This window comes from Mus caroli, chromosome 3 (genome assembly GCF_900094665.2).
Source record: "Mus caroli chromosome 3, CAROLI_EIJ_v1.1, whole genome shotgun sequence".
Classification (NCBI taxonomy): Eukaryota; Metazoa; Chordata; class Mammalia; order Rodentia; family Muridae; genus Mus; species Mus caroli.
This window is the reverse complement of record NC_034572.1, coordinates 119589460-119611464: the sequence shown is the minus strand read 5'-3', so window position 1 is coordinate 119611464 and position 22005 is coordinate 119589460. Positions and strand designations below refer to the sequence as shown.

Genomic DNA, 22005 nt, shown 5'->3' with positions numbered 1-22005 from the left:
TACTATAAAAGGAAATGCTGATGCCTCTCCACTGTCACCCATTTGGAAAACTATAAGAAAGATACTGTAGATAGCATCTGTGTACTTTAGTAAGAGAGATTAACCAAAAAAAATCCTATTATATGATTTTAAAAGGAACAATAAAGCCACTTCCCAGTTTTTACATTTGAAAAAGATGTGACAAAATGAGGCACAGACTCACACAGCTCAGATATTGGAGCATTGTACAAAAGGTTCTTATCATGAATAATCAAACACAAATGAAAATTAGAGAGAATGAGGTATACCATTTTAGCCATAGCGTTCAATATACCATATATATATATATATATATATAAATATATATATAATTACAACAACTTTTTGTTGTAACTAAATATTTCTAAATAGGAGGAAAATAATCCTTAGGTTTCTGCCTAAGCAGGACTCATGAATGCATGATTTTTTTTCAGCCACTTAACTGTTTACAGAAGAAAGAAAAATGAAAGAAGGAAAGAAGAGAAGCAGGAATAAAGACATCGGTGTGGTCTAATAAAATCATGTGTTGCAGCCTGGACAGAGGTCACTCCGGACTAGAGACAGTGCTGGAACTCCTGAGAAGAGCCCAGTGTAATAAAACAAAGACTTTCCCACAGTGGACATGGCAGGCCTTTTAAACTTAAATTCAATAGCTTATGATATATTCAAATATCTGGTTTATGTTAGAGGGGAAAATAGCTTTTAAAACATTTGTAGCTGTCGAGCTGCTGCCATGGAAACCACAATCCTCTTCTCTTATGAGCACTGTGCTCGTTTTGTTCTCTGTACTTAGTGATGCCCTTTTAGCCATTTCCTAGATGCAAAAGAAAACACTGAAGTCCAAATCCAGATGGAAAAGTTCTTGTGATCAACATGTGCTCAGTTCCCCTAGGAGCAAAGCTTCGGATGCCTGTGAACAGACGGCAAAAGAGTGGAAATTGAAAACTGCAGAGCTTTTGCTGGACCAACAACAGGTGGTTATTTGTGTAGTGATAGATGTTTTGCCTGGCTGAAATGACCAGGCTCCCTGCTGGAAGTCAAGAGTGTCCAGGTGCACACTGCAGAAAGTACATGCCTGTGTTACACCTTTGATAAGAACCTTCCAGAGGAAACCTTATTTCAGGAAGGTACTCTAGTTTCTCTGATTCTTAGGAAAATTCATCAAAGTTAGGCAGAATTCTTGTAGTGCGAAAATAACAGACAGAGGAAGCAATGAATTAGATGGATTAGAAGAAAGACCCATTGGGGTTAGCTAGTTCTCTACTCTGATGGTGAGAGAAGATGGCCTCTCTATGACCAGACTTGCCCAGGGATACCAAGAACCTGCTTCTCAACATTAATGTGTGGTTTCTACAGCCCTGGGCCTTGCTGCTGCCTCAGTACAGGGAAGTACTAGACAGGGTCTCACCTTTCCCCAGGACATCTTGTATTTTGTGGAGCATAAGGAGTGACCTGAGCTCAAGGACTATTGATTGGGCCAGGCCTAGGAGGTGGTCAGCCAGAACAGAAATGAAGGCTTTATCAGAGAGTTTTATACATCCTGAGTGGCAGCTACTAACCAGACCCATCTCCTTCATTGAAATGGATGAGTTGGCTACCTTGACCTATATGAGAGAAAAGGTTGGCTCAGTCAGTAGGGTCTTGCAGAAAGGTGGTCATGAGTTTGGAGATGAGCAATACCCTTGACAGTTCCAGAAGGGAGGAAACTGAAGTGATCACTTTAACCAGGTCACTTACTACATGCTGGGGCACCTCCTTGGAGAGTCACTTTTCCAAGAATCTCAAGCAGAAAGCCAAGTAATACAGGGGATGGTGAGAGAGGTAAGCACAGAGTAACAGAAGTTGACACTTGCTTGAAGTGTTGGTGGGAAGGCAAATCAAGAAGAACCAGGAAGATGTGGAGCAGATGCTGAGGAAGCTCGTGGGGGTTGGAGGGCACTGGAGGAGGGCACTGGAGGTGGAACACAGGGCATGTATGGTGATGACCTTGACGACAACCAAGGAAAATTTAGAAGCATGGGGAGGAAGGGAAGACAAGAGGTTTCTTTGTCAGAGGCAGGAGCCATTATTAGGGTCATCTGTCAATCAAGGGAAAAGTAACTTGCATCTATAGTTAAATAGGTTTTCCTAAGACACTCTGAAGGTGCCCTGGTGGTTCCCTGTATTTTGTGAGAGAGCTAATGGGTATCTTACTTGGTCTGTAATAGACAACCTATATTTACAAAAGGATGATGACATTAGTGGCAGATCGGTCAAAGAATTTGTTGCTCACCATGGGCTGAGGTACTGGACTTGGAAAGAATAGGAAAGATAATAAACAGGGTGTGGAAGAGGAATCTATAAAAGATGTGTGAGCATTGAATTTACAGAGTTCTTACATTGAAACTGACTCCTATCGCTGGATCTGTGCTTCTGTTGTTTCTTGAGTTCCAGATCTGTTAGCAAAACAGCATCATGTGGCAGGATAAGCAGAAAGAAAATTGGACATACTTAGAGTAGTCTGGGGCAAGTATTAATCTGCTCTTGAAGATCTAAACTAGAGAGATTCATTTATACAATAGTTGTATTTTGCTAGAATATAACTGCCACGGTTATGATGACAGTCTGGTGATAAAGTCAAAAGATGGAACAAGAGGCATATGTTTTTCTACCCATCACAAGTGGAGGACCTCCTGTCCTTTGGCATAAGTTTCTTTACAGTGCAGTAGATCCCAAGCCAAGAACTAGAAATAAGGGAAGAATCGAGAAATGTTTAACATGGGCTACTTCCAAACCTTTCATCCCTACTAAGCTCTGATCTCTACCACTTTGAAGAATACCATATTCACATTTTGAGTAGTGTAGTATTAGATGGCTCTGCTCTTTTTCATTGCTTTTTTTTTTTTTTTTGGTCATGTCACACACATTTAAAAACATAGCTAATTTTAAAATTACATCATTGAGACCAAGGACAATGTTTTTCATGGACTATCTCACTATGACTAATATTATTAAAATGTTGTGGGCATGTGATCTCTGGCCTCAAGCTTCTGTTCAGTATTCTTCATTGAGGTTGCCGTTTCCATCTCATGGGGTCATTTTTTTTTCTCTTTCAACATGAGAATTTCATGTCTCCTCTTCATTTTCCAAACCACCTGTTTCTCCTTCATCTTCACTCACAATTGATGATGGTGCCATGCCATCCTTTCTATTTACGTTTCAACCCACTAAGGTCAGATGTCTGTGCCCCACATTCTGCACCTAGCTGGGTCACCACACATGTATACATCTGTTTTTTAATGTATTCATTGAATTCTTGCAGTTATGTTAAAATACAACTTGCTGTAGACCTCACACTCCACAACACACACACTCTGTTCTCCATTGTCTTTCTGTTCCTTTCCTTCAGCACGATTGTGTCCTCTTGGGTTCTATGGCTTAGTTACATCTCTTCTTCTATATTTTTAAATGTCTGAAGTGATCAAGTCTAGGCCTCATATTGTTGTTCAAGATGTTTTTCTGACATGATTTCATTGGTTGGTATAGATCTAAATCCAGGACACACTATGAAGGTTTTTTGAATGATTACACTTACCATTGTGCTTTTAATAGACATGCACTTCAAACTGTCTCTCTGATGCCACAGTTGAGTGTTGTGTATAGCTTGCAGTTCATTCTATTAAAGATGAGGGGGAAGAAATGGGAAAAGAGAAGAACAAGGAGGAAGAAGAAGGGAAATAAAATACTTGTGACTTTCTGACCAAATTTTGTCTTCAAGCTCCTCTTTTGTCATCTCTCTTGAATGTATTAAATTCATTCTGTGATAATTTCACACACCGTGCAATCTCTTCACTCCCTATAAGTCCATTTACTACATTTAATGGATGTACCAAGGGTTTTCCCAACCATGTATTTATAGTGACTGTTGTAACACAAAAGCATGACGTTGTTGCAGACTTAATTTCAGCACACGCTGAAGGAAGCAAGTAGATCACTCTCATCCTGGAGGTCTGGCTTTTCTCCATCCGAGAGGTGCCTTTTTCTAAATATTTTCTAAAGCAGAACCCATAGGACATTAAGTTAATCTCTACCTTACCCGGTTTCAATGCTATACCCTGTCATTTTAATTTCCACAACTGGAAATGTTACAGTGCCCACTTGGCTTACTTATTTGTGTGTCTGATGTCACTAGTACAACTACCAAGGTCCCTGCTTGTGTATCACAGAGATACCAATCAGTACCATGTCTTTGTATATAGTAGTCTGCACTAAATATTTGTGGACTACAAATGAATGAATCACTAGAGAAAGACTTCGGAAAGATGCTTAAGAAAAGAATGATGGAAAATAAGTACAGACTTCAATCTTTTGTCAAAGTTAAGCCAAAGCAATTGTTTGAACCAGTTGCTTACCCAGTAAAAGTGATTTATTTCATTCTGGATGTCATAGCATCCTATATGAACTTATATTCTTCTACATTTTATCCAGAGAACAAAAATTATTCTTTCCTTTTATTTTTTTCCTAGTCTTGAGCCAATTTCCTATCCCTGACGAATGTTCCCCTAACTCATAGTCATGTTCCTAGAATTTGCTTCAGTCTTTGATGTGGAACATTCTAGTGGTGTTTGGAAATGCAAGTCGTTTAGACTAGGCACATTTCATTTGTTCTATCAGACCATAAATAGTTTTTTACTCAATGAGAGTTTTATCTAAATGATTGCTAATTCCATTTTTAATTTTTTCTCTGAACTTGGAAGTAAAAAAATCAGAAGATGTTCATACATGGTTTTATAGTTATCAAACCTTTCCTGAAAAATGCTTATTTTCTTTGTAACTTTTTATTTAAATACAAGTTTAATGCATATATGTAGGATGTGAATAATGAGAACAAGGAATGTCTCCTTTCCACACCAAGAAATAGAAATTTACCAGCAGGACAGAAGCCTGGTAACCCAAAAGACTGTTCAATTTCTATCCTCTTGTTCCTTCCGCACAGTTTGGCCTGATTTAAAATTCATAAAATCCAATAAAATATATGTGTTTTCCTGTTCCTGGATTCTTTCTTATGGGCTAAAATAATTCACCCATGCTGTCAAGAGTAGTAATTTTTCATTCTCTATCTGTGCTTTTTTTTCCCCCTTCATTCTTGCTCTGGAGAATCCATAGTTCATATATCCATTTTACTATTGGTGGAAATTGGGCTTGCTTCCAATTTTTGATGCATGAATAATGCTGCTATAGAAATTCTTCTGTGTGTTTCTTGAGATATGTATGCAAGAATTTCTGTTTGAAATTATCTTCATAGTTGGATTACAACATTATAAGGACTACCTGTTAACAAAGTTCCAGGTTTTTTTAAATATTGGTTCAACTGTTACTGAACAGTGTATAAGAATTCAATTAACTACCTATCTTTGTTCACTTCAGGTTCTGAACGTTTTTCAATCTTAAGCATTCTATTGAGTATCTTGCTGAAGTTGTTATCTGCTTTTCCTGATGACTAACATCCTCAGGTACTTTACCTTGTTAGTTGGGTGTGATAGCTAATCCTCAATCTAAACATGAATGGATTTGAGTCACCTTGGACACATATACCTGGGGGACACCTGTGAGAGTGTTTTCTGGGATGTTTCACTGGGGGAGTGCTCATTCTGAATGTGGGTGGCACCTTGCTTTGGGTGGGGCTTGGAGACTGATGAAAAGGAGAGAAATGAGAAAGGCAGCTGAGCAGCATCAATTGTTGCTTACTTCCTCTGCCACTGTCTCTCTCTATTTTTCTCTTTGTCTGTCTCTCTGTCTGTTTGTCTCTCTGCTTCCTACTTATGGATTATGGACACAGTGTCTCCCTCTGCTTCACATTCTTTACAGCATATATCCTATGCCATCATGGACAATAACCCCTCAAAGTCACAGTAATTCCTTCTTTCCTTAAGTTGCTTTTGTAGGCATTTTGTACTCCCCTGCTTTTCTGTTATCTCTCCTGTTGCTCTTCTGTTTTCTGAGATCTCTCCTTTGTTTTCCATTCCCAGAATTTTAATTATACTATGGTGTAGCAAACTTCTTTTCTGATCCTGTTTGTATAGTGCTATGTATGCCTTTGGTACCTCAATAAGCTTATTTTCTCTAGATTTGGATTTTTTTCCCTATTTTTGTTCAAAATATTCTCTGTGCCTTTCACTTTGGTTTATCCCCTTTCTTCTACACTTATTTGTAGATTTTTAAAATAGTGTATTACAATTCTCTTTAGTGAGTCAGTTTCCTCAACCTGTCTTCAAGTTCTGATATTCTCTCTTCTTCTGACTTAGTCTATTGATGAGGTTTTCCTCTGAGAAGAAAGACAAAAGCGTGTATCCTTAAGTCTTACTTAGAGGGGGGAACAAAATAATCACAGGAGGTAGAGGGTGGGAGGGACTTGTGAGGAAGAGAGGATGGGTAATGGCAAAAAGGGGGACAGGATCAGGTGTGAGAGGAGACAGGGAAGATGTACAGAGGGTCAGGAAATTGAACAGATATGTGTAACAATGGGAGATGGGAAACTGGGGATAGCCACTAGAAAGTCCCAAATGCCTGGAAAGCAAAAGAATTCTAGGACCCAACGGGATGACATTAGCTGAAATGCCCAACAAATCAGGGAGAGAATCTGTAGAGACCAAATCCTGAGGTTAGGCATGGCCCCTGGTTGAGGGATGAGGCCACCTACCCATTTCCACAATTTTAACCCAGAATTGCTCCGGTCTAAAGGAAATACAGGGACAAAGAGTGGGACACAGACTGAAGGTAAGGCAATCCAGAGGGTGCCCCACGTGGGGATCAATCCAATATGCAGATCCCAAACCCAGACAGAAGCCTGATATAGCTGTTTCCTGAAGGGCTTTGCAAGAGGCTAACCAATACAGATGCGGATGCTCACAGCCAACCATTGGACTGAGCACAGGGACCCCAGTGGAGGAGTTAGATAAAGGACTGAAGGAGCTGAAGGGGTTTACAATACCATAGAATGAACAACATTATCAACCAACCAGATCCCCCAGAGCTTCCAGGGACTAAACCACCAACTACCAAAGAGTACACATGGAGGGACCCATGGCTCCAGCTGCATATATAGGAGAGGATGACCTTACCTGTCATCAATGGGAGGGGAGGCCCTTGGTCCTGTAAAGGCCTAATGCCCTAGTGTAGGGGAATGCTAAGGTGCTGAGTCAGGAGTGGGTAGGTGGGTGAAGGAGCACCCTCATAGAAGGAGGGAGAGGGGGTATGGAATGGGGGCTTGTGAAGGGGAAACTGGGAAAGAGGATAACGTGAAATGTAAATAAATAAAATTACCAATAAAAAGATTTCTTTTTATTTAGCTTTTCTTCAAATAGTGAACATTTTCATTCCATTTTAATTTCATATCTTAAACTGTTTGTATTATTTTATTAAACTGTTTTTGTGTTTTCATAATATTCATGGGAGCATTTACTCATACTTTCTTTGAGTTCCTCAAACACATTCAGAATTTATGGTTGAAAACCATTGACTTATGCATCAGTTAATATGTTTTCTTTGAGAATATTACAAAGGGCATGATAATTTCTGGAGGAGATATATTGTCCCGATTTTTTCCATGTTGTTTGTGGTTTTGGTGGGACCTAGAGATCTGGAGTTAGTATGTCCATGTTCATTCTTTGTATGGATATCTACTACTACCTTTTTTGAGCAAATGCTACATCTTCGTTATCATCCTAAATTGTCAGGTAGTAGACTAGCAAGATGGTGAAAATGGTGCTTGGTGTTCAGTCTGTAGACCTAGAAGATTCTTGCTGCTGACCTTTAGGATTCCCTGGGGTCCAAGGGATCTCTGGGAGCACTGGTTATTTTCTATTGTTGTTCCTCCTATGGGGCAGCAAACCCCTTTATCTCCTTGGGTACTTTCTCTAAACTACCAATCAAAGAAAACACATAGTGGGACCCATGGTTCTAGCTGCATATGTAGCAGAGAATGGCCTAGTAGGTCATCAATGGGAAGAGAGGCCCTTGGTCCTGTGAAAGTTCTATGCCCCAGGGTAGGGGAATGCCAGGACCAGGAAGTGGGAGTGCATAGGTTGGGGAGCAGGGGCAGTGGGGGAGGGGATAGGAGATTTTTGGAGGGGAAGCCAGGAAAGGGGATAACATTTTAAATGTAAATAAAGAAAATATCTAATAAATCTGTTTAAGAAAAGGATTCCCTGGGGTTTTCAAGATTCTATAGGTTGTTGGGTGGCAAGTACTCAGGCCATAGTGAGAGTAGGAAGTGCTCCAGAGGATTAGCATACAGGATGCAACATTAGCCTAAGGTAGAGTTGAGTTGGTGGGGATCAGGCTAGATGTCTTTATCTGGAGCCAGTGAAGCAGCATAGCATGCTTTTCTGTGTCATCTTGGTAATGAGAATGGCAGAGTGTCTCCGTGAATTCCTATCTGAGGTTGCAGGTCAGAGGGCTAGTTGCTGATAGACAAATAAGTAGACTGATTTTGTGGTCCATTCCTGGGGTTACAGAACACACACGTATACACACAATTTATTTTTATACTTTTATAGTGATATATAGTAAGGATGCAATATTAATTCAGAATTATAACTTACTATATATCAAAGAATCATAGAAATAAAATATCATACACACAGAGACAAATACTAACATACATGTATTTTATAGGTTTCTTATTCAGTTGGGCTGGATACTTTTTCTCCAGTCACACCAAACTGTCTTAATTATTATAACTTTTTTCTTTCTTAAAAATTGAGGTGATATTCACCTAATATAAATTAACAACTATAAAATGTACCTTTCAGTAGCATTAAGCTGTCTTAGTTTGCTTTATATTGTTGTGGTGAAACTAAAAACAACTTATCAAAGAATGGATTTATTTAAGCTTACTGTTTATAGTTAGTCATGGATAAATGTCAACTAAAGATAGGACCTTTGAGGCAGGAACTAAAGTAGAAGCTATGGAAGAATGCTGCTTACTGGCTTGTTTTCTTTGGCTTGCTCAGCCTACTTTTTACATAACACAGGACAACCTGAATAGGATCAGCACAGCCTCCAGTGGGCTGGACTCTCACATATCAATAATTAATCAAGAAATTGTCCCACAGACTTGCCTACAGGCCAATTTGATTGAGGAATTTTCTTAATTGATGTTCCTTCTTAGATGGTCTAGTTCATGTTAAGTTGACAAAAACAAGAAACAAACAAAGTCTGACAACAAAAAGTACAATTGACCTTTTATCAACTTGATGCACAAACACACCACTATTAAGTCAATAACCCTTCATTTCTGAATTAGCCCCAAGATCTCTTCTCATTATATAGTGTCACAATTTCAGTATCAAAATAAAAACACGGGCTGGTGAGATGGCTCAGTGGGTAAGAGCACCCGACTGCTCTTCCGAAGGTCCAGAGTTCAAATCCCAGCAACCACATGGTGGCTCACAACCATCCGCAACGAGATCTGGCGCCCTCTTCTGGAGTGTCTGAAGACAGCTACAGTGTACTTACATATAATAAATAAATAAATCTTAAAAAAAATAAAATAAAAACACTTTTATTCCAAGAGAAAATCAAGACACAGTCACAATTGAATCAGCCCCAGATTCAGCAGTGTAAAAAGTCCAGTGTGTGATATTTGGGGCTCACTTATGGTCTTCTAGCCATGAAAAGCCTAGACAAATCCACTTCTCTGACTCTGCCTTGCACAGCACATACCTTATAGGCACAGGCTGGTTCCACTCCATAGCTGTTGCTATCCTTGGGGGTCAATCCAGTCCTGGCATCTACAATTAATTGGGTTCTTCACAGACTGCACCCTCAGTAATAGTCTCATGGCTTCTCTTCAGGGACTTTGCCATTGGCACAAGGTGCCAAGCCGAAGTTTCTTTCCAAGATACCATCAACTCTGCAATCAACACTACAACTGAAGTTGCATCTTTACCAATGGCTTCTCCTGGTATCTCACAGTGCCAAGCATCAGTTTTCTCCATGGTTTGTCTTAGTTAGGGTTTCTATTGCTACAATAAAACAGCATAACCAAAAAGATGGTTGGAAAGTAGTTAATTGTAGGTTGCTATTTGTGACCAAAGGAAATCGGGGCAGGAACTCAAGTAGGGCAAGAACCTGGAGGCAGGAGCTGATGCAGAGGACACAGAGGAGTGTTTCTTACTGGTTTGTTTCTCATGGCTTGCTCAACCTGTTTTCTTATAGAATCCAAGACCTCCAGCCCAGGAAAGGAACCATACAAAGCTGGGCCTTCCCTCAACAATAACTAAGTAAGAAAGTGCCTTCTTATTTAATTTTATGGAGGTATTTTCTCAATTAAGTTTTCCCCTGTTCAGATAATGTGTGTCAAGTTGACATAAGTCTAGCCAGCACATGGCCCCATTATGCCTTCAAAACCAATGCCAAATGAAAGGCTCTTGCATATCAGCTGTTGGCATGCGATATAACCTTGGTCACCTCTGGATCACAGCGTTTATTTGCTAACTCTGAGCAAATACTCTCAGAAGATTTAACCCTAACCATGTTATTCTCTTATGCTTCAGTGTTGACTTTTCACACCCATCTGGTCAGCATTGACTATTCCAGTAAGGTAAAGACTTCATTTTAGTGCTATTGGTTTCTTACTAATTACAGCTAGCCATTTAGTTCTAGATAGCTAGGAATAATAGGGTCTTATTTCAAAATATTGCATACATATTCTCAGTTGAGTCTTTGAGGTAACCTCAAATTTCTCTCTGACACACCACAAGGCAAGCCACAATTTTCTAGATTACTCTCCCAATTTTCATACAATTTCACACAGAATAGCCCACTAAACTTTGACCTTTCATTGTCTTTTCCTGTCCAAAGTTCTGAAGTACTTCCATAGTCTTCTCTACAAAATGGTTAGGTTTGTCAGTAATACCCCACTCCTGGTACCAATTTACATCTTAGTTTTCTTTATCTTGTTGTAACAACATTACTTTTCTCCTCTGGTAGCATTTTTAGCATCTTCTAGCTCTATAAATTTATCCGGTAGGGATGAAACTTCCAAAGTCAGTACCAGCTTGACTTGCCCAAGTTCTATAACTTGAGAATATGCTGTCTTCAGCAATAGGCTCCATTTCTGGATGCTAAACAAGAGAAATGACAGTGGTGTAGTGTTTGGAAATCTTTGGGACCTAGCTGGCCAACAAGTAGCTATGGGGCTAGAAACAATTATTCTGAGAAAGGTAACCCAGATCCAGAAAGGCAGATATGTTGTGTATTCTAGGTTTAAGTCTTTAGACTCTTCTTCTTTTCAAGATTATACCACTATCTGTTAATTTTATAAAGCAAGGGGTGAAAATGCACTTTAATCGTGACAAAATAAAGCAGTGGTAATGGTTTAACAGAAAGTTATCATTCACTTTGTTAAGTCCTTATTCTGCTAGGTAGTATGTGAGAAGAACAGAGTGGGAGGAGTCAGCTTCAGTAAAGCTGTAGGAGAAAGATACTTAATTGGAAGCTTATTTGCTCCACAGAAATATTTATACAAGAAGTGTTCAGTTTTTGTATTCATAGTGACAGGCTATAGAGTTCTTGGCTGATGTCAAATTCATGTTTTAGAATTCTAAGCTAAACATCTGGCATTTGAAAAGTATGGTAAAAACGCAGCATATAGACAAACCTATTAGAAACAGAGCTGAGGACACTGTGTTAACTATTAAAAACATCTATGCTAGAGAGCCCCCGTGGCTTTTCTCTGACGTCAATGCTGTCCTACAACTACTGCACTTCTGTAGAAGGCATGTTTAATGGAAATCACTTAAAGGAGTCATTGCTGTGGGCTAAGCATCATATTAAGTGACTTTTGTAACTTATTTTAAAATGTATCCCTGTGTATGTGGCATATGCACTGTGGTGCCTGGCAGTGAGCATACCTATATGCATGCGGATGCCAGAGGAGGACATTATGGGTCATCCTCTTACCCACCTTTCCAGCCTGACTTTTACAACTTCCTAAAGGCTAAGTAATGGAAAAAATATCTAATGGCTTAGGCATATTTTGGACTCTTGGAATATCATTTAGCAGTATATTCTACCCTCTCGTGATATTTCTTAAAACTATTTGCTTGCTTATCACACACAGTGTGCAAGAGGAAGCTTTGTTGTTGTTGTTGTTGCTTTACATTCCAGATTTTATGTTTTTTATTTACATATTGGAGGGGGCTGGCACCTATTATGTGACTGTAATGAATATCTTGTGTTTGGTATTTTCCTCCTATTTTATATTGTCACATGGTATTTGGAAATAATGTACTAAAATACCCAAATCATCTATCTAGATTCTCTATGTAATTGTTTATTAACCAGGAAAGATTATAAATAATAAATTGGCTTTAATTCCAAATATTTCAAAATACATTAAAGTAGTTCTTCTTTAATCTTACCTTTCAAACAGAGATTTCATCTGATAAAACATGGAGCACTCTGAATTCTAAAGAGTAAGGAAAATGCAAGACTTCTCATACTGTGTGATTTTATATTAGAGTTTAACAAGAAAATGAAAACTTAAAGGCAGCATTTTCAAACTGAGAACATTCATTTCTTCCCACATTGTTTTATGGAATGAAAAAGAGAATAAAAAAGTACTATGAGAAACATCTGGTTAAATTTTGCTAGCCCTTTGTGTTTTAAGCTCTTTAGTTTCCTTATTTGAAAGGATAATATTTAGTGGGATAATTGGTACCGTTCATAACTCTGATCTTTGAAAAAAGAACATTGCCTTGTTTGTGGAACCTCCATGATGTGGGATTCCTGTTTGTCATTTAATGAACTTACTCATTTTTAGTGAACATTGCATACCCCAGCAGAATGGCCAGCACGAACATGCCTGTTTAATACAGAACTCTTGTCTAGTGACAGACTCCTTCAACATTTAACACACACACACACACACACACACACACACACACACACACACACACACCCCCAAACCTCTTAGGCTTTGGTTATATTAGAAATATTTGAAAGGAATTTACGTGTTTCATTTCATGACATAAAGTTTATGTCATAAAATGTGGGAAAGAAATATTAAATTCTGTGTAGTAACAGTTTCTGCATATCTATCTTGTATAAAAAAACTAAGACGATGAAAGTAGTTTACAAGTTAACATTAGATTATTCATTTTAGTGTAAATCCGGTTGCTCATTGTTCCTGAGGCAACAGGGTTTAAACAAACAGAAAACTACTTTTTTATGGCAAAGTACAGTTGTATGAAAAATTATAGAGAATATCACTATGAGATCTCATCATCCATCATCAAAATTCTGAAAATTATTACCTTATAAATAGCATTTTTTCTATCATAATTAGATAAAATTTAAGAGTTATGGTTTCTAGAAAAATCACTATGGTATGATAATAGTACTTTACATATTGTTTGCGTAAACATCAGGGATTGGTGTAAGCTCTTAGCAATTTGGGAGCTTATTGAAGCTGAGTCTTCATTATTCCATGGACCCTTACTAACAATTTTATGTCAGGGTAGGAAGTGGGTTCTAATCTCTAGAACTTACTCAAAGCAAATATGCAGCCAGCAATCTATTTTTTTTATTTAAATACCCTATGACTGTCTTTGATCAGTTAAATGGAGTTACCTCTATTAGTATTATGTTTTACAGTTCCATCCATTTGCCTGAAGTTTTCATAACTTCATTTTTCTTTATAGCCAGCTAACATTCCATTATACATATGTAATTCATTTTTATTACCTATTCATCACTTAATGTCTATCAAGACTGTTTCTTTGCCCTAGTTATGGTGAATAAAGAGGCTGTGAGCATGGAGGAGCAGGCATCTAGACAGTAGGAACTAGTCCTTTGCTTATATGTCTAGGGGTGGTATAGCTGAGTCACATCTACCTTTTAGTTGTACCGTGCCCCAGGATATTTAATATTTTTACTTCTTTCTATATTCTCTATACTAATACTCTGCCAGGTATATAGCTATACAATGCTAGATTTTTTTTATTATATAATCCACCTTTTCACTCAATTAAGTGCATAAAGCCCTAGGCGTTTGATATTATTTGAGGCTATTGAGAAGGGGGTTGTTTCCCTAATTTCTTTCTCAGCCTGTTTAACATTTATATAAAGGAAGGCTACTGATTTATTTGAGTTAATTTTATATCTCGCCACTTTGATAAAGTTGTTTATCAGCTGGAGAAGGTCTCTGGTAGAAATTTTTAGGTCGTTTATGTATACTATCATATCATCTGCAAAGAGTGATACTTTTATTTCTTCTTTACCAATTTGTATCCCCTTGATCTCTTTTTGATGTCTTATCATTCTAGCTAGTGCATTATAGCACTTTGAGTACTATATTGAATAGATAAGGAGAGAGTGGGCATCCTTGTCTTGTCCCCGATTTTAGTGGGATTGCTTCAAGTATGTCTGCATTTAATTTGATAGTGGCTGTAGCTTTGCAGTAAATTGCTTTTAGTATATTTAGGTATGAGCCTTGAGTTACTGATCTTTTCATTTCTTTTAACATGAAGGGGTGTTATATTTTGTCAAATGCCTTTTCTGCATCTAAGGGGTAACTCTAACCAAACACGTGAAAGACCTGTATGACAATAACTTCAAGTCTTTCAAGAAAGAAATAGAAAATTTCAGAAAATGGAGAGATTGCAATGAATCTGAAACTTGCTCATGGTAGGATGGCCATTTTCACAATGTCAATCCTACCAACCTACGAACATGAAAGTTCTTTCTATTGTCTGATGTCTTCTTCAATTTTTTTCTACACTGTTTTAAAGTTTTTGCTGCATTGGTCCTTAACTTGTTGGTTAAATTTTACTAAATGGTGTTTTATGTTATTTTTGAGATGGTTGTTAACAGGATTGTTTCCCTGATTTGTTTCTATGTTTGTCTTTGGTATGTAGGAAGGCTACTGACTTGGTGTATTAATATTGTATCCTGCCACATTTCCATAATAGTTTATTAGTACATTCAATTTATAGGAATAGAGCTTTTGAGGTCTCATATGAAAGAATTATATCACCTACAAATAGAAATACTTTGACTTCTTTCATTCCTATTTTCATCTCTCTTATCTTATTCTTCTAGCTAGGATTTCCAGCACTATACTGAAGAGCGATAACAAAAGTGAAATCCTTTGTCTTGTTCTGAATCCTAGAGTACATTCTCAAATTGTTCTCCACTTAACATAATAATGACAATTGGTTTGTTATAAATAGCCTTTATTACATTGAGATATGTTTTCTTTATCCCCAGTCTCTTTAGTTTATTTTTCCCATCAAAGTATATTTAATTTTGTCATGGGACTTTTCTACATTCATTGGAATGATCATGCAATTTTTGACTTTTGGTTCATTGATACAATGAATTACATTTATTGACTTCTATTTGTTGAACAAATCCCAAATCCTTGAAGGAAGCCAACTTAATCACTGTGAATGATCATTTTCATATTTTTTATTTTTATTAGGTATTTACTTCATTTACATTTCAAATGCTATCTCCAAAGTCCCCTATACCCTCCCTGCTCCCTGCTCCCCAACCCACCCACTCCCACTTTCTCTGGTATTCCCCTGTACTGGGGCATATCAAGTTTGCAAGACCAAGGGGCCTCTCTTTTCAATGATGGCCATCTTCTAGTACATATGCAGCTAGAGACACGAGCTCTGGGGGTACTGGTTAGTTCATATTGTTGTTCCACTTATAGATTTGCAGACCCCTTCAGCTCCATAGGTACTTTCTCTAGCTCCTCCATTGGGGGTCCTGTGTTCAACCCAATAGCTGACTGTGAGCATCCACTTCTGTGTTTGCCAGCCACCAGCATTGCCTCACAAGAGACACCTATATCAGGGTCCTTTCAGCAAAATCTTGCTGACTTATGCAATAGTGTCTGCATTTGGTGGCTGATTATGGGATGGACCCCTGGTGGGGCAGTCTCTGGATGGCCCATCCTTCCGTTATATTTTCTTAAATAGAGTTTGCATACATTTTTATTAAGAATCTTTGTGTCTTTGCTCATCTGGTTGAATGACCTATAATTCTTTGTTCTTCATTGTCTTAAGTCTTTATATGGTTTCAGTATCAGATAACACTGGTTTCATAAATAGAATCTGGAGGTGTTCTCCCCTGTTCTGTTTTATAGCATAATTGAGAGATATTGCTTTGTTCTCTTCTGAAGGCCGGGTAAAATTCTGTGCTGAATCCCTCTGATGGCTTTTGTTTTTTTGGGAGACTGTGAATTTCTAGTATTATCTCATTAGTTGTTATGAATCTATTTACTACCTTGATTTAACTTTGCTAAATCATGGAAATCTAGAAATTTGTCCATGTCTCTTATGGACAAATGTTATAGCTTAGAGAGATATAAAATTTCAAGCATAATTTATAATTCTTTGAATTTCTTCAGTATCTGTTGTAATATTTCCCTCTTCTTCTGTAATTTCCTTAATGTTGGGTATCCATCTTTTTTGGTTAATTTGGCTAAAGATTTTTAATCTTTTTAATCTTTTTAAAGAACCAACATGTCCATTCTACTGTTTGTTCTTGTTTTACCAGCTCATTAAAGTGTATTATTAAATTATTCATTTGAGCTTAAGCTTTCCTTTTTTTTTTTTTTTTTTTTTTTTTTTTGGTTTTTCAAGACAGGGTTTCTCTGTGTAGCCCTGGATATCCTGGAACTCATTCTGTATTCCAGGCTGGCCTTGAACTCAGAAATCCACTTGCCACTGCCTCCCCAGTGCTGGGATTAAAGAGGTGTGCCACCACTGCCCGGCTTTTTTGAAATTAATCTTTCCTCTTAATGCTAACTTAATTTTGTTCCATTGATTGGGCTATATTGTGCTTTCTTTTTAATTCAAGTTAGGAAATTTTAATGTTATTTTTTATTTCTTCCTTTTTTCATTTGTTAGTATGCTCTCTAATTTCTATGAGTTTGTATATTTCTAGAGTGTCTATTGCTATTAATATCTAACCTATTCCATGTGGTCATATAGAATGAAGGTTATCATGTCATTATTATTTATTATTATTATCACTATTTGTAGTTTTAGAAATTCTAGTAAGTCTAGAAGCAATAGTCTATTCTGCACAGTGTCTTCTACAGTTTAGGAATTATTTAAATAAGAAACCTGATTTATGGGAATCAAATCATCCAAAGTGATCCTTGCACAATAAAAGACTTTTCCCCTTTCATTGTTGAATAGTCCAAAAACTAAGTGCAGCTATTAGCCATAATTAGGATACTTTTTCTGTTTAACTCATTGTAATTTGTGAGTGGGCTTAAAGGATGTCTCACATCATGTCATGTTTCACTGGGCAAGGACAGTGCATGGATCTAGCACTCAGTAGATTCTCTCAGTTTGGTTCCTATGAATGGCTTGTGGTCTGGTGGGAAGTGAAGAATTATGGAGAAGACTTGTGAATTGGATCTAGGAAATGAGAGGAAGTGAAGATTGTATTCAGTTAGCTCACTTATGAGCTTTGGGTAATTCTTGCAGAGTGGACTCCATAACTCAGTCTGCAGCTAAATTGTTATTCAGCAACACTCATAATTAAAGCCGTTTATCATTAATGTAATAACTGATACATGAAAACAGAAGATTTCTATTTACCATAAAGTGCAATAGATATCTTTATTCTCATGCTTCATTGGAACTTACTCTTCTGCATGTGCTTGGGAATTTGTTCTGACCTTAGAAGAATTGTCATGCTGAACACTGAATTTCAATCATGTTTTTGTGTCTAATAGAGTACATACACTTCTTTTACTCAAGATAATATCCATCAAATTTATTTTTTTCTTGTAATTAATGATTCTACTGAATTTGTCTTAAGGACAGAAGGCAAATTACATCACTATTTCTGTTTAATTTACAGTTTTCTTTCCAAGGCAGGATGCTTATTTACTCTGGTAGAATATGCCAAAAGGGAAGGGTGGTTCCATCTGTGAAACCCTGATAATATAGGCTGTTCTTGAATGGAGATCTGATAAGTAAATGAAGATAAATTTGAATGGTACTTAAAAGCACTCTGGAATCTAGATTGTGCAGGTGGCCTGATTTCACTGGTTTAACACTTTGCAGATGATAAAGCAGCCATTTTATGAGAAAGAACATAAAAATGATATTGAGAAAACAATAAATAGAGAATAAAAGAAAAAAGCTACAGTAAAGCAATTTTGCATGTTTTCTTTTTCCTTTTCCTTTTGTTTTTAAGGGAGAAAACATTCACCAGCAGTTTGTATGTTTATCGGTTTAGTACTGGTGAGTTTAGTGACTTTAGTAATTATTTTAAAATTCCTTTGCAAAGGTGCAGAGTAAAAACATGTTACTTTTACATTTATGGCTTTCTAAATATCTCATATTCTTAGGGAGAAGCTAATAGACTTGGAAACCATGTCAATAACTCACTTAACTTATTTGCACTGTGTCTTAGGGTTACAATTGTTGTGATAAAATACCATGACCAAGAAAATTCAGGGAGGAAGGGGGTTATTTCATTCACAGCTCCATCAAAGCAGTGAGGACAGGAACTTGGGAGCTGGAAATGATGGATGCAGAGGCCATTAAAGAGTGCTGCTTACTGGCTTGCTCCCTGTGGTTTGCTTAGCCTGCTTTTTTATATACTCCAGGACCACAAGCCAGAGATGGCACCACCTACAATGGGCTAGGCCCTCCCACAACAATCACTAATTAAGAAAATGCTTGCCTGTAGCCCCACCTTATAGAGGCATTTTCTAAATTGAGGTTCCTTCCTCTTGGATGATTTTAGCTTCTGCAAAGTTGGCATAAAACTAGCCAATACACATATAAATGAATTTGTATGTGAAATAGGCTGAATATGTTAATTATTAAGAAAATATAAAGGGAGTCTAATGTTAGCTCAGACTATGTGAAGCCCTGTCTCAATTTTAAAAGAAGAAAATATGAAAAAATTCAATGGCTTCACATGAAACAAATATTTGAAATGCATTTAAACAAATGCAAGGTTAGAAGTACTCCACGGTTTAGTAGATAGAGTCAGTTCTGGTCTTCCTTCATCTATTAAGTGAGGTGTGTTTCTATGGAAACTGCATTTGGGAAAATAGCTACTATTGTTCAGTATTAAGATACCCAAAGAATTATAAATGTAGTAGAATAATTTGCTCTTTGTGATGGAAACACTAACATTTAGAATATGTTACATATCCTACATACAGAACATACAGATATTAAGCTGAATGGTAAATTCTGTCCTCTTCTAAATAAGACATAGTTGTCTATATAATTATACTCTTATATAGTAAGCACTTTGCATTATTTTTAAACTTTAGAAACTATGTATAATATTTGGTAATATCTTATAAAATAAGATAAAATTTGGGTGTGAGATTATACCATAGGCAATAAATACAGCACAAAAACTGAAGAATAGTGTATAAAACAATTTTATGGTAACATATTCAATAGCAAAATATTAAATATTACATCATTATTTTATGCAATGAAATAGTATAAAATTAGACTCCCATTTATTCATATATTACCTATGATTTTCTAAGTTAACATGACTCATTTTACTCATAATAGAGAAAAAAATTTCTCACAAGATTTAAACTGTATAGTACATGATATAGCAAGTAATGTCATTACTGTCATGACACTTGTATCTTTGAGGGCCTGTTCAGAGCTCTACAGAGTTGGGGACTTTCTTACCTACTATGATAGCTGTGTAGAAATTGCTTGACTTATACTGGGGCTCCATCTTGATAGCCCCCTGGTAAACTGAACAGGTTGTGGGCTGAAATGCTTGGATTCACTGTTTGCATGTAAAGTAAAAACCAAGAAGGGGAGAAGGGCCTATTTTGTTTTGCTTTTAGAAGGGATATGATTGTTGTTCAAGAATGGTCAGAATTTTAACAGTTTAAAGGGATAGAGTTATCTAGCTAATAAAACAAGGAGAGGCTTCTCAATGCATAGTTCAACCAGCTGTCCTCTTTGTGCCTTCTACCAGCTTTGAGCTTTTAGGGGGTTTGTTCAATTTGCTGCAGCTCAAAGCTTCTGAAACACACTTTCTACCTTTCCTATTTTCTCCTTTGCTGTTAATTAACAGTGTTAGAAGAGGAGGAGTTATGCCAAACATATGATGTATTGTCCTACTTAGAATAGAATTGACATCATAGAGTGGACTCAGTGAAAAGACAGCAAGCTTTGGCCTTGATAGTTCAGCAAGATAAAAATTAGCAGCTAACACAAGAAAGATGCCCTTAGATCTGACCCTTGGTATTATCTTGCTGAAGTAGTTCATAGAGGATTATATCACTTAGCAAAATGCTATAGAAATAAAAGATTTTTGAAAAGTTGAATCACTTAGCTTCAAGAAGCTTGTATTGAACCTTACATGGTCAAACACATCTATAATTCCATCATTGGGAAAGCTGAGGCAAGGGATTATCAGATAGATAGATAGATAGATAGATAGATAGATAGATAGATAGATAGATAGATAGAGACAGACAGACAGACAGACAGACAGACAGACAGGCAGGCAGGCAGACAGAGTGAGATGGAGGGAGAGGGAGGGGGAAGAAGGTAGGGAGGGAGAGGGGGAGAGACAGAGGGAGGGAGAGAGAGAGAAAGAAACTATTTAGGAGAGCTATAAAAATTCTCTTGGTATCTGCATTGTAAAATTTATCTTCTCTATCTTAGAAGACTGATAATTTTAGGTGGGAAATCTGGATTCTATCTTCTGGTATTCAGAATCCCACTTTAAAACAATGTTATTCTAAGCTTATTTTAGATATATATGTTATGTTATGCATTTATGTATATATAGTATTAATAGGTACAAAATATAGTATTTTTATATTATATAAAATACATTCTATAAGAAAATATTAATTTAATCCAATGGAAATCTCCAAATCACCACTGTTTCTTAGTTTTGTTGTTCTAAGTTTTTTTGAATCTTGCTTTTTCTAATTAATTTTGCAATGTTATAATTTGATGGGTACTTGAAACTGAGATATCATAGTATACACGTGTTATCTTGATTTATCAAATTAACAATGCCTTATTATCTGTTTACACTCTGATTTGCAAAGTAGCCATCTCTACTCTATTCAAACACACTAGGCTGTGAGTTGGGGTGATGGCTCAACAGTTACCTATAAGTATGAGGACCAGAGCTTGAATTCTCTGGAATCCACATAAATGTTAGATGGGCATGCAGGCCACCCCATAACTCTAGCCTTGAAAGATGATGGCAGGGGATAGCCATAGCTATCTGACAAGGAAGAATAGTCATATTGGCAAGAGTTTTTTCCTTATATAATAATCAGGTATACACATGCATTTACATGCATGTACACATATACCCCACACTTGTGTCTACACACATGAACTCATATAAAACATCCATGTGAAAATGGAAAAAATACATTAGAATGGAGGTGGTTTTGGTCTCTGCAATGACCTTGGCATAAAGAACAAGAATTTAGTACATAGCTATCAAATAAAAGAATGAATGGTATATATATATATATATATATATATATATATATATATATATGAATACTTCTTTTTAAAAATTCTAAGAGAAAAATATGAGAGCTAAATATGAGATTCACTGCTCTAAATATTGACTTTGGGGCACCAAGAGGCTGGTAAAGCTCCTGTGGGATATGGTGGTTTGAATATGGTGGACCAGGGAGTGGCCTTATTAGGAGGTATGGTTGGAAGAAGTATCACTGTGGATTTTGAGACCTTCCTACCTTCCTAGAAGTCAGTCTTCTCCTATCTGCCTTTGGACCAAGGTAGAACTCTCAGCTTCTCCAATGCCATGCACATCTGGAACCTCTGAACTTGCAAGCCAGCCCCAATTAAATGTTGTCCTTTATAAGAGTTTCTGTGGTCATGGTGTCTCTTCATAACAATGAAACCGTAACTACAACACTATCTGATCATGAACCCCAAGATCGTATACTGGAAAAACCTGTTTCTAGTTATGGTG

At 37.0% G+C, this 22005-nt stretch overlaps 1 protein-coding gene across 1 annotated transcript in view; it reads right to left on the bottom strand.

Moving 5' to 3' along the window:
- The window catches only part of LOC110291920, a 68675-nt gene that overhangs the window by 17895 nt on the left and 28775 nt on the right, over positions 1–22005 (bottom strand). Inside the window, exon 3 of the mRNA XM_029475546.1 lies at positions 3593–3673. Within this exon, the coding sequence (XP_029331406.1) occupies positions 3593–3673 (81 nt within the window). The remainder of the gene's footprint in view (positions 1–3592; positions 3674–22005) is intronic.